We start from the raw sequence: 27,049 nt of genomic DNA on the forward strand, positions 1-27,049 counted from the left end.
CATGACAAAGCCGCTTCTGGCAAACTAGAGCAGCACACAGAAACGCAGTTTACCTTCCCACCGGAGCGGTCCCTATTTATCTACTTACACTTTGAGGTGCTTTCGAACTGCTACGGTAGGTTTGCATGAGCAGGGACTGAGCAATGGGAGCTCACCCCATCGTGGGGATTCGAACCTCTGACCTTCTGATCGGCAAGCCCTAGGCTTTGTGGTTTAACCCACAGCGCCACCTGCGTCCTGTACAGGACAGTATAATTCAGCAAATTAAGTTTAATATAAAATGGTCCCCATCAGTTTAAATGTACAGTTCTATTTTTACATCAAGTTTCTTGTTCTAATTTACTCCAACACACACAACTTCAGCTCTTTTTTGCATTTCGCATAGGAGGGCTTGCAAAACTTGCTGCTAACAAAGAAATTACCTAATTTTGAAAGCAAGAGGTGGTCTCATTTCTACAAGTCATTAAGAAAGAGAGTCAGAATTCTCGTCCTTTATTTCAACAATAGATACCAATTAATTATGAAGATTTAGCCTTTTTATTTGGATCATACTTACACCTCAGTTTATAAAAATGCATTGTACAAAAACCTGGGACAAATACATATAAGAGCTTGCTTAATACATTCTAAAACAGGCCCAAGTAGCAATTCAAATGACTGCATTAACAGGAATGCACAATGTCTTTATTTGTGTCCCTTAATATTATGAAGCAAAGAGATCATTTCTTCAGAAGAACAGTTTAATTTCTTTTCTAAACAGCAATTCATACAAGTAAATTAGATGAATTTAGTCGTCATCGGAGAAATGGATATGCTTGCTTATCTCTTGTGTCTTCGCTAACCTCATTTTTTCAGCTTTTGCAATCAGCTGTAGAAGAAAAAAAGACCAAGAAGCATTTTCTAATTACACTGTATTGTCATTTTAATTTATCATGTGTCAGAGAAGATGAGGATTAACACTCAAACCAACATTTGCAACTATAACCTTCATAAAACAAGCACAGAACCCTGCTGATACTGGAAAAGACTGAGCAAATGTTAAGAAATTTTTAAATTCCCTTTATTTCAATGGAAGAAATATTTATATTTGCATTACAGTGACCCCCAGTCCCAAGGTCTGCTAGAACATTAATAATATCAATGTACAAAATCAAACTCCTAAAAAGCTTCTCCAAATCTATGCAACACCAGCATTATTTATTCAATGTCCACTATGTTAATATTTAAATGGTTGTTTCTAAGCTATGAAACGGATGTTTCTTAGAGATGCAAGATGACAGAAGAGGGTGATAGGAAAATGGCAGCTTAGCTGCTGTTACTGTTATCTGCAATTTAACAAGTTTGTTTTGATAATGCTGCTTGTGTAAATTAATCTGCAGTTCTTTGCTTAAGGAACTATCAAGGATTCTGGTAGAAAGCACCAGCAGGTTAAGACTATTCACAGTATTACATATTGGGACAAATGAATGGTTAAAACTGTTATGGAAAGAGGGTACAGATAAAATAATAAATTCTATTGGGTATTAAAGTTATTGGGAAATTTTTAATTTCAGATGAGATGTATGGATTTTGTACTGTTGCTTTCAAGATTATATTCAAATGCACAACAGAAACCCTGCTTTTAAATAAGTAATGAGATTTCTTTGGAAACTGTTCAATATTCTCAAATTATTGCAACTCCACCTTATTTTCCAACTGACAAGCATGCATTTGCACTGAAATAAGGAAGGACACAGTAACTGGAGAAAGGCAAAACACTATTTCTCTTCTATATATGTAGCAGACAGAAACAAAGGCTCCATTTCCTTGGGGTAAATCCAGGATTGGAGTTCATGAAAACCCTACCTATCAAAAGCATTCAGGATGATGCTAATTTACAAGGCTTTACACCAACCATTAACACTCAAGTGGTTAATGGTTATGCAAAAAAGGGGGGTAATCAACACCACATTTCCTGGAGAATTTTAATTGCATATATTCAAAAAGGTTAAAGCAATGTGAAACAATAAGATTCAAGACTTATCAGACCACTCAGCTTTAATAATGTATACAGTCTTAAACATCTCTTTACAATGTACTGATTCTAGCTTTCAAAATCTATAAAATATTCTTAACAGAAAATTGGTCTAGAAATTACTTTTTCAAGAGCAAAATACATTAGATTTGTTAAAGAATCACATGGTTAAAAATTAGCAAGAAACAGCATCATTAGAATTTTCTCTTTTAAAAAACTTGTTACTTGATTTAGGCAACTCCTTAACATTATATCAGTCATGTTTTTAACGCCCTCTTGCAAGTCCTGTCAATACATTCACAAAAGCTTTTCCAACCCATCTCCAATATTTGGGAGTCACTAAACTAATGGAAGCTCATTAAGAGTAATTTAATATCAAAGCCCAGAAATAGAAAAGCTAACTTGGGGTGTATGAATAAGAAAATGCTTGTTAACCTGATCTGATAGTCTTCTGGAGTCAATGGAGTGATATTTACAAGTAAAAGTTTTTCACTGCTACACCACTAGCCTTTGTTGGAGATGAAAATGAACAGATATCATATGAAATACATGCAGCTTCCTTATACCAAGCGAGATCAATGGTCCTTTTAGCTGAGTACTATCTACTCTCAGTGGCAAAAGTTACTCAGTACCTTTATATTTTATGTTTAAAGCATTTTATACTGTTCTTAATATTTAGCTCAGTGCTTTCAGAGGTCATTTAACATGAGTTTACCAAACACAAGTTTACCAAATACTCTACCACTTAGCCCTTCCCCTTGAATATACGGTAATCAAGCCATCTTTTATTGAGTAAAACCATTTGTTCATCTAGTCCAGTGCTGTCTAACTCTTTACAGACTGCCAGTAGTTTTCAAAGATAACAGCTCCATTTCTAGTTGCAAAAAACTGAATCCGAGACCTTATCCATATAAAACAAGTTAAGTTTTATAAATCACTGAGTTAAGATGCTTGCCCACAAAATCCAAAGAGTTCTGAATTGGTTATCTTACCTTCTCTGTACCCCGCTTCTTTTCTCTTGGTTGATTAAGTTTAGCCTGTCGGTCCACCAAAATCTTCTGCCAATATCGTTGTTCATGATCCCCTGAATACAAGAATGTTGTAACTGTGTGTTATATCTGTATGAAGGAAGATGTTTTGGTTCCCTCAGCTATATCAATACAACAACCTTTCTACAACTTTGTAAAACACAATGGTAGCCAACTTTTAACAGTTTATTTCTTAAATGAAATACACGTTAATGCAGGTGCGGGGAAGACTTTGGCCTTTTAGATGTTGCTGAACTACAATCATCCCTAGTCATTAGCTATGCTTGATAGGACTGATGGAAGTTGTAGTTCAGCAACATCAGGTGGGCCAAAGGTATTCCACACTTGCTTTAATGCAAAGAAATAAGATAAAATGAAGATAAAAGATGCATCATCTTATGTCTCAGCTTTCTATCAATGAGAATTTTTAAAAAAAAATTAAAAGGAAAAAAGAGACACCACCAGCTGGACTTTATGACATTCACTTCTTATAACACTCTCACTCCTTATAATTTGAACAGAGTAGAGGAAGATGCAGAATAAGGGAAACCATGTCCTGATGATGATATACCATATCCTGTTTAACACACACTGGCCTCAATCCAGCTGTTTGCATACACAGTAGTAGGTTTGTGTCCATGCTCACAGACTGAAAAGCAACTTCAAGGACTGGGGCTTCACAAAATGTCTGTCCTGCTGAAGACAGGAAATGGACTGACGTGATGGGTGTGTGCTCAGTGGGCAAAGCCCAACCCATGTTTCCAGTTTTCAGCTGTAAGAAGGCAACAAAAAGGTGGCGTGTGTCCACCACCTCTGGAGAAGTAAAGTCACTATGACCAATGATGTGATGTGTAACCTTAATGGGCTTTTTTCACCAGATGGAAATTCATAATTTCTTACCCAGTCACATATATAGGCAGAAAAACTTGGTTCCAAAATTGTATGGCCCTAGCTATATTTAGAATACTTTTGGAGGGGGGGGAATTCAGGATACAAATCACAATTTCAGCAAATCTGGAAATAGTCATAAAATTGATGTGGCATGTACAAACCCAGTGAAAATCAACAATAAATCTTACCTGAAAGGACCTCAAGTTTCCAATTGTGTTTCGTCTGTAGTTCTTTATTTGATTTTAATAAAGTTTGTGCATCTTCAGGAGTTTTAAGCCGCACATGACACTCTGTGTCACCTTCCAGCAAGTCAACATAAGCAACATTAGCTAATGTTGCTAACATATCCTGTGGCAACACAAGCAACACAAACCACTAGAATTAAGGCAAGCAGTGCTTTTGTCTACTTACCATGGTGGTAACCATTTATTTCTACATTTTCACAGGGCTCATATACTATGCTGGTAAGGAAATACTGGTACATTCCCAGAAACAGAAGAATTACTTCTGTGTCACAACATCTCTACTATTAACTGTTGTCACTCATTATCACTGATGCGTCACATACAAAGAAATATCTTTCCTAATGCACTTATCTGGAAGCACCATTCATGAGCCATGAAAGGGAGGGTGGGTTGACAATTACACTTAATCACTTAATGGTGATGGTAAAAAAATGCAACAAGAAAGGAGAAAAATCTGTCATGCAAGTGCCACACGATCTAGATATCTTCTACCAATCCAGCCCTAATACTCTACACACCCTGGTTTAAAGCTCTGAACCTTTAAAGCATGCTGTAATTCATCAATAGAAGTGCGTACTATAAAGAGAATCCTCTTATCTCTAGCTATGACCATATTGCTGTCATGAGCAGTCTCAGACAGACATTTAATATTTAGATGCCAATGTCAAGGTTGCCTTGCTAATAGCCAAGATGATAAACCTGAAGTTACAAAACAACAAGGTTAGGTTAGGGCTTTATCTTTCTCAAAGACGTATCTCAGTGCTGTCTCAGAGAAATAATTAAATCATCATAAAACTTAACAATAATGAAAGCACTTCACATACATTATCTTGTTTCAAGCCATGCAACAATTATGTAAATATATGTCAGTATTATCATTCTCATACTGCAGACTAGAAGGTAGAGGGGTGTGACTGAGACTATGCTGTTTTCTTTAACCAATCTAATGAGTTCACAGCAGAGGAAATATCTGAACTGGAGACTTCTGCAGCTCAACTTTAAACTGCTGTTCCATACCAGTTGTCTATACTAGACTATAACAAGAAGCACTCACAAGATTGTGAAGTTCATTACAAGGTCAATGTTTAAATTTTAAGGGGCAGAATTAAAATACTACTGTACACGCAACATGAAAGCCAGGAATGCATGTCAGTTTAAACAAGTTTTAAATAAATTGTTGTTTGTGTGTACTGCACTCCTCCTCTGCTGCTTTCAATGTGCTGAGGAAGAAACCAAAGACTGGTTTTATGATACCTGCAAACCTGCACTTGTGGTTTGTTTCCCCATGAGCAAATCATAAAATCATAGCATCACAATTTTAGAGTTGAAAGGTACCATGAGAGTCATCTAGTCCAACCCCTGCAATGCAGGAATATTTTTTTGCTCAATGTGGGGTTCAAACACACAACCCTGAGATTAAGAGTCTCATGCTCTACTGACTGAGCTATTGAGGCTTGGTGCGGAAGCCATACCAATAGAAACAACTTTTACAGTTAAGCTCTTTCCTTAAGCAAAATAGTTTGAAATCTTTTTTGCTCTGATGTAGATTTTCTCAGCCTGGTTCTTCAATTAAACAATGCTTTAGCAAGTATTATACAAGGCATGTGCACACCTAGCTGGCAATCAGAATTAGGAACAAAGGACTTATAAAGAGGTATACCACTAGTGGGTATGTGGGTGGCGCTGTGGGTTAAAGCACAGAGCCTAGGGCTTGCCGATCAGAAGGTTGGAGGTTCGAATCCCCACGACGGGGTGAGCTCCCGTTGCTCGGTCCCAGCTCCTGCCAACCTAGCAGTTCAAAAGCACATCAACTGCAAGTAGATAAATAGGGACCGCTCTGGCAGGAAGGTAAACAGCGTTTCCATGTGCTGCTCTGGTTCGCCAGAAGCAGCTTTGTCATGCTGGCCACATTACCTGGAAGCTGTACACCGGCTCCCTCGGCCAATAGAGCGAGATGAGCGCCACAACCCCAGAGTCGGTCACAACTGGACCTAATGGTCAGGGGTCTCTTTACCTTTACCACTAGTATATCTAGCTCAGACTGTCTGCACCAGGGGTAGTCAACTTTCCACATGTTGTTGGACTGTAGCTCCCATCAGTTCTAACCATCATTGCCAGAGTTCAGGGATTATGGGAGCTGCAGGGCAGCAACAACAGGTAAATGACTGGCAGCAGCTCTCCATGGTTTCAGATGGGAGGGGGTCTCTTCCAGTTCTACCTAGACATATTGGAGTTTGAACCTATGACATTTTGCTAGGTAGGTGCTGTACAACTGAATTACCTTGACCTTTTGAAATGCTATTCCATATTCAAAATATTTCAAAGCAAATTATAGCATTTACCCCGAGGCTATAGTGGCATTACCTTGATGTGCTTCCTGCCTGGCAAGGGCTCAGCACTAATGATCTTGACTATTACTCCACCCTCAAACTGGGGGCCCATTGTGTGAACCTTTTCAACAGGAGCTGAACCATCCTGGGAAGCTGTTTATTTGAAAAGGAAGAGAGCATTCATCAAAATTTCACTTGTAACAATTTACCACTGGACTAATTCAAAATATTAGCACAATACCTCTCTTAGTATATTTTTATATTGGGTATAATATTACTAGGAATATTTATATAAGAAGCAAAGGCAGTCCAAGAGAAAAGAATGTGAGACAGATCTAAGTAACAGTAAAGTGTTGTTTTCAAAACATTTTTTTTAAAAAAACAAAAACAATTCTAGGTATAACATGATACCTGCAACATCTAGCAACAATTTAAGTCTGCACTTTCCATTTGGAAACAGAGTCTAAACAAAACTCATGCCCTTATTCTTGTACTTTTGGGTGTTTCCCCCTCTCTTCCTTATCCCCTGCTTTGTGAAATATTTAGGTGGATGAAAAGTTCTGGAAAAACTCATCAGCTATTTCCTGACATTTTTGGTTGGTTCTAATGAAGCTGGATTTTGGAGAAACAGATAAGTTTTTCTTAATAGTTTGACATATATAGATCACTGTTGCTGGCAGCAAAACATGCCTCAAAATGACAAGTAAAGACCCTGCAGTTTTAAGTTATAAGGTGAGTAATATATCAATAGTGCCATTAATTCCAGTTATCAGCACATACAAAGACAAACAACTTCTTTAAGGTTGTATATTCACAGCCTGACCGTTGTGCTCTTGTGAAGTTAACACTCTCATCTTGTACTGCATATATGGCCATTGAACATTAATTAAAACAATATAGTTAATTCACTTTGCAAAACAACATTAAGCAATCTTTCAGTATGCTAAGTGAATTTAGATAGATTTGATTCTTCTAAATCAGTGGGCAGTGAATAAAGAAACTATTCACAAAGTTCGTACAGAAATGGGTTGTTACAGTGAAGCATAGCATAGATTTTATTTAGTTCTCAATTATTATTTTTTATAACTGCAGTAATATTGACTCCAGTACTTTGATTTCTTCAACAGAACCATGAGAAATACTACAAGACCTCTGGCTTGTATCAAATGTGGCCCTTCTTAGAGCAGACCCACTGAAATTAATGAACCCAAGTTAGCCATTTCAATGCGTATGCACTGAGTAGTGCTGGACTCTAACTACGATACACAGCATACAGAAACCTATTGCCAGAAAATTCATGTGCTGATATGCAACCTCTTGGTTCTAAAGCCCAAAGGTTGAACTTGTAACATTTCACAAGTTCTCCTGTTCACAAGTCTGTGGCACTAATTAAAGTAAATCAATTTTGCATGATGCGAACTACAGAAATTTTCAAGATCTGAAACTTTCCCCCTCTTAATCTGCTTCCTGCTTCCAGGAAAACACTACAGTACATACTTCTTAATATCCGAATCCCTAAACTACAATTGGCGTGTAATTTCTTCTGTTAAGCATAAGCACAAGCTATGAAGAACCTCACAATTTTCTTTACATTTTCCATTTCTTTCTGCAGGCTGATTAGGGATACAGGCATCTGTTTCCATTTCTCCAGCAGTCAACGTTTTTATTTGGGCCATTGCTTTTTTCAGAGAGGACATGCTGGCTTTCTGTAGTGCCAAGTATTCTTGCTTCAGCTGCATCCATTCATTTCTAGAGTGATTAGGATTAAAAAGTATGAAAAATACACAAGCTCAACACTCTATAAAGAAATCTAATTAAAATGATCAGAAACAAATCTATCTTCAAAAAAAGATACGGTAATTCAAAAAGTAAAGAGACTGGTGGATCATGCTTTTTTAAAACCACAATAACAAAACACAGTTCAAATGCATACCACATATAAGGAAAGACAGCACCACAGTCAAGAAGATACCACCATGGTTAACAAATGGAGTCAAGGAACTTATTAGAGACAAGAAGGACTCTCAGAAAAATGGAAATAGTGCATAAATGAGAACAAAATAGAACACAAATTGTGGCAAAATAAATGCAAGAAGGCAATAAGAGATGCAAAAAGAAGAATTTGAGGAGCATATTAGAGAAGTACAAAACATTAAGAAGTTAAAAACATTAAGAACAACAAAATAATTAAAAAGCAAAGCGGGAAAGCAGTAGGGGTTGGGGTGGACCTTAGAACTACAAGTCAAAACATGTACTAAAGGACAGAAATGAGATTGCATCTATCTTCATGGTGGAAAATGAAGGGCAGATCTCTGAACCTAAACTTTTTTTTCCAGAAAAGGAAGTTAAATATTGGTGACAAGAGAAGTATTTTGAGAAATTAAAAAAAAAAACCAAATTTGAACATGAGTTACTGGGTAACACAAGTGGTGAGAGTGCAAAAGGACATGAAAAGAGCCAAACTAGTCCAGCATTCTGTTCTCACAGTGGTCCACCAGATGCTTAGACAGAACATAGCAACCATGGCTAGTAGCATGTGGGTTTACCATAGGCATCTGGTTCACCACTGTGAGAACCGGATGCTGGACAAGATGGGACTTTTGTCTGGCTCTTCTTAAGATTAGCAATTACTAATAAATTATTAGCAGCCACTAGATAGTCCATGATACAATGATCAATTTCCAGTGGATCCATTAGCGATCGATTCCTAAGAGTATTGCAAAGACTGCTAGACTAGACCTTGGCCTAACCTTAGGTTCTTAAGCAACAGTACATACTCAGGATCAATACAGAGTTTAATTATGCATTAACTTTATTAATCCTCAATATGCAATCTTACTTTGTACATTTCTACATTAAAAGACACCAGTCTATCACAGATTAATACCCAAAATGTAAAAGTAAATCACAAAGATTGGTCAGCCTGCCTCTGCTAACCAGTTGAGTATTTTTTTTTTAAAGTGAGAAAAACTAGCTAGACTAGAACGTTCCCAGATCTATGGAGACAGGAACATTCCTACTCTTCAAATGCAGCAGACAGGAAAGCCCAGCATGGAACCAAATGATATATTTACATTCATTTAACATGGAGATGTTTCTGCAAACAGCTAAAGCCTTGCTGATAGAAACACAATGGGGATAGTGGAATTGAGAGAATGATTCATTGTTAACCTAATCTGTGCTATCAAATAAGCAGATATGGGGTTTTTTTGTTTTTTTAAAAGATGGTATCTTGGGGTAATAGTGTTAATCGTGAATGACAACACCAGGAGGGTAGGATGAGAGAGGAAGAAAAATTAAGATTCTGTCCCATTCAGGAGCATACATTCTCTGAGAGAGGGCTTTAAATAACAAATGATCTACCTAATGACTCTGAGATAAAGGGTCAATGGTACCCTTTGCTAAAATATGGAATAAATAGAAGCTCGGGCAACACTTTATTAAAGGAAGCTGAAAAGAACACCAAACTGAATGAGCAAGGTAAGTAAGCAAAATGGAAAGTATTTTTCTCAAATATTATGTTTCTATTAAAACTAAATTATTTGCTATATTTAATGCTTTGGATAGCAAAGGTGCTGCTTCATGTGGAACCCTTCTACTTTAACATGGAGGCGCTTTCTGTGTGTACAAAAAAGTAAGTGCTTCCATGTTTTGGCAGAGGTGAGTCCAACTCCACCATGAGTTGTTTGTAACTTGAGTGTTCTTGTATTGCTCAATTCAACATCATGGAAAGAACCACTGTCAGACATTTGTTTACTTGACTGCAACATCTGTTATATTCTAATCCATGTTCCAGCAAGGTGTGTTACAGAATATCTGTAACAGGATATTCTAGAAAAAACTTGCTTTACCTGCCCTGTTTCACGATGCTCTCTGCTACTGTAGAAAAGCATGTTTTGCTACACTGACTGAAGTAGAAAAGTAAGTGTGTGCACACTTACTTGGAAACAAATCTCAGTGGGTTGAACTTTATCTCAGTGGGTTGAACTTCCAAGCAAATGCAGTTAGAACTGCAGCCTGAAGCAGGCAATAAACTACACAGTATGTAGTCCCTGATGGAGGAAGGTTCTAACAAGAATTCTGTAATTATATTGGTAAGCTTTTGTTTGTTCAAAAAAGTTACATCTGACAGTGATTCAGTGCTAAAAGAACTGTACTGAATTTAAAACTAGGTAATTGTGAATTGTTTGCTTCGGCTTTTTATGTATAGTCTTTATAATTTTGATAATTTTATAACTTATTTTGTGTTTTAAGATTGTTGAACAATGCCCTTGAGCTCTATGGCAGGCAAGAGTTTATTAATTTAAAAATAAAGCTGCTTGATTAATTTTTTTAAAGCAATGACTTCTATCTTTTTCTTTCACAGGAAAAATTATCACCTAATATAAGGGACTACCCACTACTTTAATGTGGAAGTACTTGTTTTATTCCTTTAAAAAGTGCTTTCCTATTTTAGTGATGGCAAATCCTATTTAATCATCTCACTCAACATTACTCAATTATTTAATCAGCAAAAAATCCAAAAATATGGAATTACATTTATTGCATGTGGAACTTCTTCAAAAAGGGTTACGAGTTCAAGCATCATCCTGAAGGACTTTAACATGGAGGTACTTGCTGGCTATTTTTAAAGTAAGTGCTTCTATGTTTTAGTACTGCAGGATTCCACAATAAGAAAATATATTATTTTCCCTCTAGTGAAAATAAGGTATAGGGATTAAGTGGCAAGACTTCAAACAGTAAGTCATTTTACTGTCATTAATGTCAACGGGTCTATTGGTAAAAAGGAAAAAGTAGGCCTTTTCTATGTGTGATGTGTTTATTGCTGTAACCCTTTACTGTTGCTGACATGCAACTCTGTTGTGTGAAATCTGGAATTGCACTTTAGCAATGGTGATGGACTATGAGCCATGCGGATAAAGGCTATATATGGACAATTTCTTTCTTAAACATGTGGAATATTAAGTTACGAAGTTGTTGGTATTAATGCGTATAAGAGTTAATACAGATGTGGCCATTGCTCTTATGAAGTTTTGGTATGAATTGTGACAATAAAGAAGTATTTACTTTTGATAGACTTCATTCGCCTATATTTTAATGTGCTTTTGCAACATGTATAGTAAGAATGACTGCTCTAAACTGCATAATAAAACTAGTTTCTATCAACTTCTGAAGTCATAACCCAGCCAAAGCTTAGAACACTGGCATCTCTTTGATTTCAACAGGAACAAATTATCATATTTAATTTGTATTGCTGTATAACTGTTGGACTGGCTGAATGTGGCTGAGAATTTTTCCTCTCAATTGGATACAGCTATTTAAAAAAGGTGTTGCACATAATGAAGAAAACATTCAAATTCTTCCATCTATGGTCAGTACCTTTTCAAACATCTTTCACTGCCTCACAAACTGGAGTAAACTTCGAAGTAATGTTTACTCCACTGGAACAAACTTTGAAGTAATGGCAATCTAATTTTTTAGGCTCAATCCTTTGCTCAAAATGATTTCTTTGAAATTGTTAGCAAAGGATCTGGTATATCTCCTGCCCCCTCCATTTGATAGTATATACATAAGAGCCCCTCACATGTACACAGATTTTAAAGACGGTTAATGACAAAGTAAGCATTTCAAAAGGATAAAAAGGTTCAATGAGCTTGTTTTAAAACATGAAACTTTTTAAAAAAGAGAAGAAGCCATTTCATGTATCCACAATACAATGCAACTATCAATTTCACAGTGATATAATAGGTAAAATTGATTTGTTTTACAAATGTAAAAACAAGTTGCATCAGCAGAAGAGTTTTTATTTAATTGCCTAGTTTGTGTGCTTCAATATGACAAAATATAAACTGCAGCAGCAACACTCCTCAACTGAAAAAAGTTGAATGGAAACACATAAGCAGCACTATTGACAGGTCAAAATTAGGTAATATTTTTTCTCATGGGTGGTTAGTACCTAAGAACACTAAAACACATTTCTTGTGTAGACTACTTCAACAGCAGCTTCTGTATTTTACTGTCAATACAAGTAAGACTAAAAAAATGCTTTAACATACTTTGAAAGGACTCTCAGTGGAATGACCTCTTCTCCCATCTTGTGTCTCTCTTTATGTTTCTTTTTATGTTTCCTTTTAGATTTTGAAAGAGATGTATCTTTCTTATCACCAACCTCTCTCTCCTCTTCAGTGGAAATTTCTAAGTGGAAAATAAAAAAAGAAATAGCTAACAAGCAAATAACAGCTAGTTATAAATACTTTAGTCCCTTTCCTCCAAGGGTTTGATTCTGGGTCACTTTAGTCCTGGTCTAACAAACTGACCACTATACTATACTGACTCTATTTTGAACTGAAGAAATAAGTTCATAGAATAACAAGAGTTGGAAATGCACCCCATGTCATCTAGTCCAACTCCAAAGGAATCTCTGAAAAATTACCACCAAACTCCTGTTTAAATACCTCCAATGGAGGAGAGGCTACTACCTTCTGAGGTAGTCCATTCCACTTAACAGCTCTTAAGTGACAAAAAGTTTTCCCCAATGTTTACTGGGAATCTTCTTTCTTGTAATTCGAAGTCATTGATTTGGCTCCAGCCCCTGGAGCAGGAGAAAACAAGTTTGCTCCATCTTCTACATGACAGCCCTTCAGATATTTGAAGATTGTTATATCACCTCTGTCTTTTCTTCTCTAGACTAAGTATACCCAATTCTCTCAACCCGTTCCCCAAATGGCTTAATTTCCAGGCCCCTTATCTTGGTTGCCCTCCTGCAATACTGTGTATATGTTTAAATATTACTTTACAGTATTATTACATTTCTATCCCATCTTTTCTCCCAAAGGAGCCTAGGGCAACGAGCAAAATAAATAAAAAATTTATCTTTTGTTTTTCTCTCACACCTAAAACAGTCATATCTTCACAACTAATAACTGCAAGGGTTTCAGGAACAGTACATTTCAGCCATTAAATTCCTGGGTGAACTAGAATGTTTTTTAATTCTTCACAAATTTTAGAAGACAAGTACCTCACCAGGAAAAGCACTACTACTCCTACCAAGAAGTACCTGCAAGTTATTTATTTATGAAAGTATTTGTATACTTTTATTAATAAAAAATATCAATTAAGTTTACAACATCCAGACATGTATACAATAAAAACCATGTAAAGCATCAACATCAACAAAGCATCACCCAGTGGCAGCCCTACCAACAGTCTCCCCTGCCAATCCTAGGGTCCCAGGTGGCCAAAATTGGGAGACACTTCTTTATAGACTTTTGTAGGCTCTTATATATGCAAAAACCACAATCTCCATTTGAGGTAGAAACACAGAAGCGACAGCATTTCTCCAGCTGTTCTCTCCATAGTTCATGGAATATTATTATTATTTGTATAAACTGCTTATTACAATCGTGGCATGTATATGTTGCAAAATACAAATAAAACAAATCATAGATGTGCAAGCTGGTCTTGCATCTTAAGTAGTAATAAATCCTCATTCGCCACTTTAGCTTTTAATACATTGCTAACAATGGCAGGTAAGCAACAATGTCCAATTTTTACAAAGCCCTTATTTTCATCTAATCTGACCACTTGAATATGCATCTTTTTACTTGTCTGCTACTTATTCAAATATAGTTCTGCTGTTAAAATTAGTTATTTCCTGGTGTCTGAATTTACTCTCCCCTCAGGTTTTAAACTGAATTACATTACACCACCAAGCTTTCATTTTCTCCCACTGTTTACAAACAAAACTCAACAATGTAGTTATATTACCCAAAATCTCTGTTCTTGGTCAGAAATTTCAGTGAAATTTAAAAATAGGTGATCTGACTCTTACCTTTGGGATCCTCTGGTCCCTCTGCAGATTCCTCTTTTGTAGAATGAACATCTTTCTGAAATGTTTTCTTTGCCTTTACAATCGACACCTCTCCATCCCCAGAGTGGCATCGTTTCCTCTTTCCTGGTCTACTTTCTCCTGAACCTGAGCTTTCCATTCTATCAAACTTCCTTTTCTCTTTCTTTGAACACGGCCGTTGGATTTCTGATGCTTCCATTTCAGAGCTCTCAGACGTTGTCCTGTGTCTCTTTGACCTACTTGTGTGTTCTGTAGTAATGCCTACATTTAATTCTTTTGCTTCTGCAGTTGGTTGCTGGCTACTCTCCTTCTTTGTTTTGGATTTTTTCTTCTTTTTCTTCTTCTTTTCTTCTATATAAAGTGAATAATATCTATCTTGACATTCTGTATTTCAATTATTACAAATTTATCCCACTTTACTTCCAGGGAGTTCAGCATAGTATAGAGGACTACCTTTTATTTTCTGTGCCACAACATTTTAGCCTCACCCTGTGAGTTCTGTTAGGCAGAAAAATGACCTAAATCACCCAAAATATCACAAGGTATATCACGCTTATTTAACCCCAGGAGTCAGCACAATCCCAACTTAGGAAAATCAGAGTTTGAGACCAAGTATCATGGTTTTTGTTTTAGAACTAAATAAACAACTAAATAAAATGAGATATTTTCATGAAAGACTAATATTATATAATATTATAAACCCACAAAGAAAGGGTCTGGTAACGTCTTAAATAACTACCTAACCACTTCATACCTCTGATGAAGTGGGCTGTAGCCCATGAAAGCTTATGTCATTATAACTTTGTTGGTTTTGCTACAATTGACTAAGATGGCTTCTCCTGAAATTTGTCACAATAATCCTATTTACCCTGAATATTTGCATGGCTGTAATCCAGAAATTATCCAAATCAGCCTAGCTGTATTTAATTTTTACTTCACTAGTTTCAATGGGATTAAGCAGGTTTAACTATCCTCTACCAATCCAAAAAAACCAAGATCATGGCCACTGGTCCCATCACCTCCTGTCAAATAGAAGGGGAAGAAATGGAGGCAGTGAGAGATTTTACTTTCTTGGGCTCCTTGATCACTGCAGATGGTGACAGCAGTCACGAAATTAAAAGACGCCTGCTTCTTGGGAGAAAAGCAATGACAAACCTAGACAGCATCTTAAAAAGCAGAGACATCACCTTGCCGACAAAGGTCCGTATAGTTAAAGCTATGGTTTTCCCAGTAGTGATGTATGGAAGTGAGAGCTGGACCATAAAGAAGGCTGATTGCCGAAGAATTGATGCTTTTGAATTATGGTGCTGGAGGAGACTCTTGAGAGTCCCATGGACTGCAAGAAGATCAAACCTATCCATTCTTAAGGAAATCAGCCCTGAGTGCTCCCTGGAAGGACAGATCGTGAAGCTGAGGCTCCAATACTTTGGCCACCTCATGAGAAGAGAAGAATCCTTGGAAAAGACCCTGATGTTGGGAAAGATTGAGGGCACTAGGAGAAGGGGACGACAGAGGACAAGATGGTTGGACAGTGTTCTCGAAGCTACGAACATGTGTTTGACCAAACTGCGGGAGGCAGTGCAAGACAGGAGTGCCTGGCGTGCTATGGTCCATGGGGTCACGAAGAGTCGGACACGACTAAACGACTAAACAAAAACAACCAATCCAGTATTGATATCCAATGGGTCCCCTTTAAAGACTTAAGTAAAAGTTACGATACCTTTCAAAATGACTCCAGTTTAACAAAAAAAAGTTATATTGATAACTGGAAAGTAGTCTAAAACAATAAGGATTGGAGCATGGGCCAAGGGCCCATGGGCCTTGACCAAGGGGGTCAGGGAGGGGCAGCTGCCCCATCAATAAAAATCAATATAAACATATAGCTAACTGAAGTTCTCCCCCCCCCCAAAAAAACCGGCAACAAAAGGCCTGCTCCCCTTAACAAAACTCCTGGCTACGCCCATGGACTGGAGTACATTGGGCCATACAATGTTAACAGAAGATACAGAAGTAAAATAGAAAGACTTGATGGGGAAAAAATTAGCTATCACGTTTCTACTCACCAACTACATTGGAATCACTTGATGGTAATGCAAGAACGACCTTGTTTTTAACAGTTTTGGGAAACATCCCAGGCTTTCTTGGTGCATCTTCTGGAGGATTATTCAAGTACTTAAATGCAAAAGTTAGAGAATGTAAGTTAACTGCTAATAGTTATTTTTCCACAGGCCCCCCTCTATATACCTTTGGATCTTGAATTTGTTGCATGAAAGATATTAATTGGTTACTTTTGGCTGTAAGAAGATCATGAAGAGATGCAGGGAAGTAGCTCAGTCAATAGAGCATGAGACTCTTAATCTCAGGGTCGTGGAAACGCCACCCGCGTCCCTACATTCTATAATCTGCCTGAAGAAGTATACATTAATATTTTAATGAAGTTTACATTCTTTGCCAGGACATTTTAAGTCCACCATCAAGCAAAGAAACTTTCTGTTTTTGTTAATTTCACAAATTAAAGACCCATTAATATATATATGTCTTTGTAAATTAAAAATGAGTTCAGATAATTTTGTATTTCTAAATACTCAGTGTAGAGAGCATGTAACATATTCTCTGATGTTAAATAGCTATAACCACATAAGAAGTTAAAAGTAAAATGTAAGAATACAGAAGTTGAAACTGTATATACACATGAAGCTAAATAGTAACACAGCAAACGTTTATTTCAAGTTGTTCACAACTGACCTCAATTGCCTTTTCGGCCTGTTCCTTTGTTTCAAATTCAACAAATGCAAATCCCTTTGGGTCTCCAGTTGTCTTATAGCGAGGGATACTGATATAAACTACATTGCCACATTTCCCAAATACCCTTTCAATCCAACTGTGATTGACATTTTTTGGAAGCAATTCCTACAGCAAAAACAAAAAGCAAATTATGGGTATATATATTCATGCTACTGAATGTAATAAAAGAACCATTACTTTTACTGTATGCATTGTAATTATTTAGCGGTATCTTACCACATATACTGTACGACTATCCACATCTTTAGGCTGCTCACCCAGTGGCTGCCGTCTTCTGATTCTAATTCCTTCTAAATCCAACTATAAGACACAAACCAATTGGGAAAGTCAATTCCTCTGAAATCCAACTACAAGAAACAAAGCAATTAGGTTTTATACTTACCTCTACCACAGATGAACTTTTAACTGCACGTGCTATCAATTTTCTGTCAGTGGTTAGCTTTTTCATTTTGTTAAAAGAAACCAGAAGTGATATGTCAACATCTAGAAATAAACACGTTGCAATTAGAATCATAAGAACTGTAGACTTGGAAAGGACCACAACGGTCATCTAGTCCAACTTTCTGCAATGCAGGAATAAGGTAGGACATCCTGCACCTGATATAGCACCCTCTACTGTGATATGTAACCCTCTCCATCCCACATGACTGCTGCTGCTTCCCTTTTACTTGACATTTCCTACTATGGGATACTTTTCAATGCTCGTTTCCACAAACTTACAGATAAATGATAGTGGGAGTAGTCACCCTTTAAGAACCCACAGCAGAATATTTATTGCACACTGGTTCTCTGAAGCACTTCTATAGATGCACATAAAAACATTTGACAAAATTAAAGCAAAGTCTGCATAATAAATAGTGTAGACCATTTTGGTTCTTAGCAGCAAGAAGCATATGAACCAAAAAAGATTCTCTTCCCAGGTGTTACATGATAGCAATGTGTTTTATTTCTAAATTAATTAACTCACAACCATCTCTTGATTTTTCTATTTGTTCTCGAAGAAATCTGTCCTTGTGAAGATTGACATCGCCAAACCAGAAGTCTACTTGCTTTGCTATATCTGACAGCACCTGTTTAACTCTAGACCTTTTCTTTTTTTCACGTTCCTTTCTTTGTTCAGTGGTTTCTTTTTCCATGGCTTTACTTCTTACAGTATCAGTTTCCATTTCTGTCACCCTCTCACCTGAAAATGAACATGAAATTATTATTATTTCTAGTCATGGGATTATACTGTGATCCTTTGAACCTTTACAACATTAAGGTTTGTAAAACAATGTTAAATGGGAAAATTTTATAGAATTCTTACCCTGCTTTCCTCATACAACAAATGTGAAGTAGGTGAATGCATTTCTCTTTTTATTGAATTAGCTTAGTATTTTCTACTCTACTTTGAAGGTGGTATTCTAAACATACTGGGAACTGGACAATCCACTAAAGCGGTTTTAAACCGTTCTTAATATTGTGTGGTTATGTTATGTCTTAATGTTGCTGTAACCTGCCCTGGGACCTTGCCATAAAGGGAGGGAAATAAATAAATGTTAACCATTTCTCATTCAATAATTCTTTAAAGCTTTCTTTTTATTTTTAAAATTCATTGATTTTGTTTATAAATGCAACCCTTGCACAGAAACATCAGTAGTATAGGTTGCTTCTATATTACGGCCCTTTCGCACCACTGAGGCACTGCTTTCTGAAATCAGCTTAAAGCGAAATTAATAGCAGTGGTCAAGATAGCACTTAATAATACAGTATAAAGATCCTTCTAATGGTTCCTCAGGTCAGTTCCACTCAAAAAGGGGTTCTCTGCAAGTTTTGTCGTAAGAGAGAGAAAAAGAGAAATTAAAGACCTCCATCACAAGAGCGGACTTTAAAAAGTAATCTACAGTACAATCTGATATGTCTATTCAGAAGAAAGTTTCATTCATCATTTTAAGGTAATGGAGTATATGATTGCAGCCTAAGAGAGGCTATTCAAACAGAAGTAACAGGCTGTTCATCAAGCAGAGGAGAAAACATTTGCACTCTGCTTCTTATGTGCACACTGTCTTAACAAAAATACAACAGCTATAATAACTACTTCATGCATTAATCATTCTGACAAAAGCTCCTGCATCTTAAAATACAGCAATATCTTGATGAGAGACCTTACACACTACAACATGAGTACTTCTACATGGAAGAGGAGTGAAGCTCTTCTTGCAAATCAGGTTTCTCTCTTTCTACTATGAGCTGACTATTCAAGATGATTAAGGTCAACATGTTTCCAATTATAGTTTCCAATGATAAATGAGATCATGCTCTGTTTACTAGGGCAGAAATGCAACATAGGTACAACTCTCCCACTAAGATCTTTGGCTTACTAAAATGTCAGTACTGTACTGGATTTAACCACATTATGAACATAGGAAATTTATTCTAAAAACAGAAGGTACTGACTGCCATACATAGGGCTAATTCACACTTAACCACAGAAGTGTAAGAACCACAATATAGGCAACATCTACATGTCATATTTCTTGGAAACTATGAAACTGCAATACTGGAAACTGCTCTCATGCAGTTATAAAAGCTTTAATAAATGATTAGACAAATTCATAGGTTAATCTATTCGTGTCTGATAGTAGGGTGCAGTTTTTATGTTAGACAAAATATCCTTTGATAATAAATTGCTGGATACAATATGTACATTGCTATCATGCCTTGTTTGTGAGTGTCCAAAGATATTTGGATGGTGATTTCTGGAAAAAGAATGCTGACAACAAATCAGACCTTGGAATGATTCACCAAGGCTATTTCCTATTGTTGAGCAAGGAATTAAGGCAAAAGGCTACTGCACAATTAGTAGTCTAGCTTCAAAGAGAATCATTAAAGCAGCTATGCAGATAGATGTCAATTTTAGTGTTTGCCTTCTTTTTCTAACCTCTGCCCCAAGAACACTTAGGTTCAATTCAGATGTACCATCCAACCATGATTTATCATTTGGCTTTGCACATACCTTCAGTCCTCTCAGGAGCAGTTTTCCTACTTCACTTACTGGTATTCACTAACCATAGTTTTCTGTGACATCCAAATGGGTGGAGACAGTTTTACTGTGTTAGAAAAACACTTCCATCTTTTCAGGATACTTTCAATTTGCTCACACTATTTCATCCACATAAACATTGGTTAGCAATATCCTTCTTGAAGTGAACCTGAGATCTTATGTTGTGTGCTCTGAATTGACTAATGTTACTTTAGGCTGCTGTTACAGACCAAAGAGCACGGCTAAAAACCAAAAGCCTTACTTTGGATCATCTGCCTCCAAGACCAGTAACATCTGCACACTCATCCCCGGGAATGCTTCTAGTCCAGTCAATTATACTGATTCTGATACGAACTGTCCAGCTGATTACTTGCTGTCTACTAAGAGGCAAGTGTTGCTTCTTATGCACATTTCCCAACATGTCTCCTCGAGATACACACCAGGTCGAAGAGAGTTCCTCATACCCCAAAATGATTAAATGTAGTTCTTATTCTGGTTTCAGTGGAATAATTCTAATCTTTGTTAGTAGCTTCCTCACCTAGATCTGACAGTTTACTTGTATACCACATAAGCACAATTAGTCTTGCTCAGCCTTGTTCTCTCCCCCCACCCCCACCCATTTCAACAGTAGGGATTTTTATTTTTTTAATACTCCACAAACCAGAAAAATACAAAAGCAGTTATTCAGCCCCACATCCACATTGCCACAAGCCAGGTAGGGCACTGGAAGGCAGTTAAATCAACTTTGGCTTCAATTTTCCCTGCCTTAGGATTGCACTCCTAATGGAGAACAAGAAATGCTACAAAACCCATGCACATTTACTCAGGAGTCAAGCCGCACAGGACATAGCAGCATTTATTTCTGAGCAAACATGCTTATGGCTGTGTTATACATGTTGCTGTTTTTTCTGGGGGTGGGGGCTCTCCGGATGTAGAAACATTCAGATTGCTGTTATCTCCCAGTGAGCTCCAGATGATTTAAAAGCATCTGATTTCGGCTGGGTAGTCAGATTCGGATTCCCACTCACTGGATAATCTTAAAACCAGCCATTATCTCTTAGCCTACCTCACAGGGCTGTTTGTGAGGACAAAACAGTGGCTGTGCCCTAAACGGCCTCGGTCCTGTATACCTGAGAGAGTGTCTCCACCCCCATCATTCAGCCCAGACACTGAGATCCAGCACAGAGGGCCTTCTGGTGGTTCCCTCATTGCGAGAAGTGAGGTTACAGGGAACCAGACAGAGGGCCTTCTCGGTAGTGGCACCCGCCCTGTGGAACACCCTCCCAGCAGATGTCAAGGCAATAAGCAACTATTTTACTTTTAGAAGACAACCGAAGGCGGCCCTGTTTAGGGAAGTTTTTAATGTTTGAAGCTGTACTGTTTTTAATATTAGGTTGGAAGCAGCCCAGAGTGGCTGGGGAAACCCAGCCAGATGGGCGGGGTATAAATAATAAATTATTATTATTATTACCGTACACTCGAGCTCCTTGGAGAAAAAGCAGATTATAGTTAACAGCTCTTTAATCAGTATTGTATTAGCATATTGTGTATCATTAACTCTGCGCTTCACAAGGCGAGAGAAGGTCGGCCGGGCGACGAGGCGACCACCAAAGCACCTGAGTGACGCGTCAGCCTCGCGTCTCCTCAGCTTTAAGGACGACCGCGAGACAAATTCCCGCCGCCCCGCCCCCTCCCCGCGCGTGACGCAGCACCCGCTGTACGTTATTCTTCAAAGCGGCACAGCAAAAGCATGCGCATGCGCAGACGTCACTACAACGACCCGAGTCCTTTTAAAACGAGGAAGAACGATTCTAGCGACTCCAGTTTTAACCCGCCTCTTTCGCGCTCAACCCGCTTCGGGACTGACCTGATATCCCGAGACAGGGTGAAAGATGCGGGGCAACGTCACACACACGCACACGAGGAACAAACACCGCTTCTAAAGCCTGGAAGAGCGACGCTCCTCTACCTTCCACGCCCCCCCTCTCTGTCACGCTGTACTGTTAAATTCTCGCGCGATGCGCGGCAGACCTCGGCCTTCTCCGGCCGTATTGGTTACCGGGAGCTCGCCTCCGCGCAGGCGCGCGCACGATACTTGCGCGACGGCGGTCGTCTTCTTGTTGGCATAGAGATAAGAAGGAAGTGTAGACTGACACCAATTCTCCAATAAATATTTTTTTAAAAAAGAAGGCCCTTTACGTTTCCCTTTGAGAGCAAAAGTAGAACTATTCTGTCCATAGGCATCTCCAAAATAACTATCCTATACAATTCCAATGCAAATTACAGCGCAAAACCTTTCATAGAGACCTTTAACCGGTTTGGTTTTACGTCAAAAATGCTGCAGACGGAGATGCTGTTTTTGTCTCGTCGCATAATCCTATAGAAATTCATATTAGAGCGACGACGCTCAATACCTTCCTAGCAGTAGAAGTGCTCAGAGGTACTCATCCCGACAGCCACAATCCTAAGCACGTCTTACTCAGAAGCAAGCTCTTCTCGGTTCAGCGGGGCTCCTCCCACCGTTTAAAACCTTACTCTGCTGCGTGGATCTATCACCTATTCCTCTTACCTTCTGGGGGTGGGGCAAGGCGACGTTTCCTATGGCGCCCGCTCTACTCGCACCGACTCTATGATGAACGCTTCGCCATTGGCTGACGGCATTGGAGACGCTCCTCGGCGTTAGGCTCTCGGCTGACCCTCGCGTCGCGCGGAGAGGGCGTCATCGTCGTCCGGCGGCCGAGCGGGAAACTTCAGAAACTGGGAGAAACTGCGTCGGGTGTGGGCGGGAGAGAGAGCCAGGCTGAAGCGCGCGACTGCAGTCAGGGCTCGCGAGTGAGTCGCTCTCTTTTCTTAAGGCAGCCGGGCTCGGAAGCCGAGTCTTCGGTTCGTTCGCCTTTTGTCAAGGGTGGCCGGCCGGGGGGCGGACGGGCGAGAAGTATTTATTTATTGAATTTATATCCAGTACCACCCTGCACCCGGAGGTTTCAGGGCGGTTCACAGAACAAAATCAAAGTATAAAACCACGAAATATATGATCAAAATAAAAACAACAGCCACCCAATGACCCCCCCTCCCCAAGAAAAGCCACCTTTTAAAAGAACATAGGATGTCAAGATTACTTGTCCTAACCTACCTCACAGGGTTGTTGTGAGGAGAGAGAGAGAGAGAGAAAGGAAGCGCGTAGGGGGAGAGAATGACTTATGCTTCCTTGAATTCACTGGAGGAAAGCTGGGATGTAGATGTACAGTAATAATAAAAGAAGAAACGAAATGGCAGAGTGCTGCAATCGTGAAGCCCCCGCTGTGACAGTGCTGTCACTTGCGCACTAGGACGGGATGGGACGAGGCAGAGTGGTGGCAAGGCCTGAGAAAAGCACTGTGATAGTGCTACCCTTTCCTTGCACTGCCCCATCTCTTTCCCTTATTAAATATATTTTTCAACTGCTTGAGCGTTTTTAAAACAGTTTCAAAACATAAAAATGAGTATTGGAGAAGGGTGGGCAGAAGGTTGGCTGGGATCTAAAGTATTGGTAGATATCTGGGCGATCTGAAGTAGATTGGTAAGATTTTCTAATGCTAATTGTTTGGCGGCAGCAACAACAAAACGATCCTCCCTCCCCAATTATACTAATGAAATGACAAAAGTACTGTAAACTCCATCCAGTCTGTCAAAACAAATATGTTTAGAGTTCCAGAATTCTAAGTGTATGTATTTTGCACCTGTCTCTCGCTGATGGATCTTGGGGTCCTTTATTTTCTACTAGTACCGTACATCCTGCAATCTGTTGATCCCTGTTTTAGAGGAGATAAGTGTGTGATACATTGATTTCAGCAGGGTTCAGGACTTTGCTGCGCTCTCACTTCCCTTGTTCCCAAAAGAAACCTTTTTGCCTGCTGCTGACAGTCCTTGTTCAGGGGGGCGGGGCGGAATGGGATGACTGGTTAATTCATTGCCTGAAAAAACAGGTGCAGACTGTATGACTTTTTAAAAAAATAAATGACATTTCTCATTAGAAGTGATTATTCCCATTTTAGATTTGTGGTCAATGAACTCAACTAGTTAGCAGATTAATCAAGATATCATTTTTTCAGATGTAATGTTTTTTAAGAGAACGTATTGAAATTTGAGACACCTTGTGGTAGTTGTATGGAATTGAGGCTAACGGAAAGAAAACACTTTGCTTTAGATTACTTTACTGTAGAATCTTTAAAATCAGCAAAGCTTAACATTAATTTTTAAACTAAGGGTCTGTTGTTGATACAGCTGATGAATGTCTCTCATGCTTAACTACTAAGGTATAAGTTCTTTACAAACTAAACTGGAACTAAGCTCCATTGAAAAATAGACATATACAGTATAGCATTACACTGAGAAGATATCAATGAGATTGTATTTTAAACCAGCTGGCCCTGCCACACGTTGCTGCGGGTTATTTGTGTGATTTCCCCTACCCTGTGCCGATACATGACGTATCCCTGTGATTCCCCCACTACTCCCCTCACCCCCCGGCTTATCCCTGTGATCCCCCCCTCATCCCTGTGAACCCCCCAACTCTGTCCTGATCCATGACCTATTATGCCCCCTCTTCCCCCCACTCCCAGCTTATCCCTGTGATTTCCCCCCTCTCCTCCCCCTAACCCCCCCACTTACCCCTGTGATTTCCCTCCTTTCCTCCGTCCAACCCCCCCAGGTTATCCCTGTAACCCGTTCATTTTGCACACACTCATTCCCCCAATGCGAGTGTTCTGTAAAATTCTGCCCTATCCCAACACTGACTCCCCTACCCACGTGTGTTATGTGTAAAGGGCCCATATTCAGTTGATTCTATGCTGCAGCCTATTCGGCCCACCCCCACCCCCCACCCCAGGCACGCCCCTAAATCCACTCAGCCTAGTCTGCAAAGCCGAGGCGAGATACTGTGCAGAGGTTTCATCCCTGTGTCTCCCCCCACCCTGTTGTGACCTATTACCTATCCCTGCCCCCTATTCGGCCCCTGCATCCCCCCCAGGCAGGCCCCTACCTCCACTTGGAAATGTTGGGCCTTGTTGCTGCAAAGGCCTGTTTTCAGTTGGTTGGGCATTGTTGCTGCAAAAGGCCTGTTTTCAGTTGGTTGCTGTGGAATTTTGTGGTGTCACCTGGTGGCGCAGCTTTGCAGGCAGCAGTGGGCGTTCTGCCTTTCTATTGGATGCTGCTGGACTCTTCAGAGCTTCTGCTGGTGATGTCTAATTTGGGCACCACTTTTTTGTGTGTTTAATCATTATTTTAGGTATGAAAGGTTTACTTTTTTAGAAAAAAATTATTCCAGATCCCTCACATGATGGAACATTGTGGCCAAATTTGTTAAATTACAGTTCAGCGGTTATGGAGAAAGGCTTTTACATCTGCGTGCGCAATGCCTACATTTATATATATATATATATAGATTGCTTTTTTAACTTCAAGGAATTTGGATTGCAGTTAAGGGGTTATGGAATGAATTATAGGAAATATTTATTTAAAAAGGGGATGCATGTGTGTCTGTGGTTTATGGACATTAAGTTCAATTGCTTTAAACAGGATATTATTTCTTTCAGGTGGTATGAAATTTGGAAGTGCAATCCAGCTGTGATGGCTTCTCAGGAATTTACTGTGAGTTTCTGATATTTCAACAATACAGTATATTATATATAACAATATTCCACATACATCAGGATGACATGGCATTTTATAAACAATAAAACATCTTTGTCACTCCATTCAGCCCCAGAAAAGCCCTCTAAGATGGCTCACAATCATCAGTTAAAAATATAATACGATGAAATATAATAAAATTAATTTTGAAATGTCACTGAAATGTTTGTTTATATATCAAAACAGGTTTTATACACACACCAAAAGACTAAAAAATCTAAAGTGTGGCAAGACGGAATTTTGAAGTCCCCTCTAGGGGGCAATAAGGTAAAATATTGATTGATAAAGTATTATACTGATACCAAATGTGGGTGTTACTGTTTTGTTGCTCAATGAAGTACCATTCTTCTATTTTTTCTTTCTGCTGTAATACAGGCAACTTTATGTGATGACAAAGGACAGGTTTTGGATAGCATATTTGTGAAGTTCCAGGTACATGCTTTTTGTTTTCCTTATTTATTTATTTTTCACTTGATTAGTAATTTCGGAAGACAGGTTGCTTGTTTAGCTGATCCAAACGCTGCTGGCTTATCTTGGCCACATTTGTCGAGGCCCATGGAAGGGACAGAAGAAAGCCAGCAGGGTTTAAAGTGCCTGCTGTTGCTGTGCAAAGTGCCAGGGAAAAACACAACATTTTTTTTTGCAGTTATCTTCTTGGTGCTTATCCTTTCACCCCCTTCCTCCTCAGGGATAGGTATGGGTGGGGATGAAGCTTTCTTCTTTTTCTCCATTGTTGAGGATGAAGGAGGAAATGAAAGCTTCAAACCTTCAATTTGGTATATATACACATTGCATATATAACGAAATGGTGGAAATTGCATTAATGCATTATGTGTTGCATTCAGTATGCATTCATATATACTCACTAATACATATTTCTCTCTTTAGGTAAAGCCAGGAGATGATTTAGAAAGTGAGAAATATTTAATCACGGTTGAAGCTGAGAAAACTTTTGAAAATGGTTTTAGTGATCAGCCAAAGAACACAGAAGTACCAGTGTTAATAAGAAATCATTTGAAGTCTTCTGCCTCTTCATCTCTGCGTCTGCCAGTTGGTCTAAAACGAAAGCATACTGTATGTCATTCTTTCTCCCTCTCCTTTTTACACTCACACACTGTAGAAGGAAGCCTTTTGAATAAGTGAGAGAGATCAAGATCTATTGTTGTTGTTTAGTCGTTTAGTCGTGTCCGACTCT

At 38.7% G+C, this 27,049-nt stretch overlaps 2 protein-coding genes across 17 annotated transcripts in view; one reads left to right on the forward strand and one right to left on the reverse strand.

Annotated features, from left to right (window-relative positions):
* Positions 1-476: 476 nt before the first annotated feature.
* On the reverse strand, positions 477-22,886 carry LARP7 (La ribonucleoprotein 7, transcriptional regulator). Of its 15 annotated transcripts, none has more exons than XM_088660432.1 (13): positions 22,754-22,886; positions 18,130-18,345; positions 17,545-17,645; positions 17,379-17,462; positions 17,103-17,267; positions 16,421-16,529; positions 14,340-14,708; positions 12,565-12,703; positions 8,100-8,257; positions 6,543-6,661; positions 4,122-4,281; positions 3,007-3,098; positions 477-868 (listed from the first exon to the last, which is right to left on the reverse strand). In XM_088660432.1, exons 2-13 carry the CDS (start codon positions 18,326-18,328, stop codon positions 788-790), a joined length of 1,776 nt encoding a protein of 591 aa, XP_088516558.1. In that variant the 5' UTR covers positions 18,329-18,345; positions 22,754-22,886; the 3' UTR covers positions 477-787. The 15 variants fall into 15 exon arrangements, with proteins under 15 accessions (XP_088516558.1, XP_088516555.1, XP_088516563.1 ...); XM_088660429.1 differs by having other exon boundaries at positions 8,088-8,257; XM_088660437.1 differs by lacking the exon at positions 22,754-22,886 and adding an exon at positions 22,599-22,736 and having other exon boundaries at positions 18,233-18,345.
* ZGRF1 (zinc finger GRF-type containing 1) overlaps positions 22,887-27,049 on the forward strand; it is a 34,116-nt gene continuing 29,953 nt past the window's right edge. For both annotated transcript variants that reach the window (XM_088660426.1, XM_088660427.1), the window contains exons 1-5: positions 22,887-23,016; positions 25,758-25,812; positions 26,041-26,121; positions 26,230-26,286; positions 26,743-26,928. In XM_088660426.1, the coding sequence (XP_088516552.1) occupies positions 25,792-25,812; positions 26,041-26,121; positions 26,230-26,286; positions 26,743-26,928 (345 nt within the window). In that variant the 5' untranslated portion in view covers positions 22,887-23,016; positions 25,758-25,791. The remainder of the gene's footprint in view (positions 23,017-25,757; positions 25,813-26,040; positions 26,122-26,229; positions 26,287-26,742; positions 26,929-27,049) is intronic.

Source organism: Zootoca vivipara, chromosome Z1 (genome assembly GCF_965207765.1).
Source record: "Zootoca vivipara chromosome Z1, rZooViv2.hap1.1, whole genome shotgun sequence".
Taxonomy (NCBI): Eukaryota; Metazoa; Chordata; class Lepidosauria; order Squamata; family Lacertidae; genus Zootoca; species Zootoca vivipara.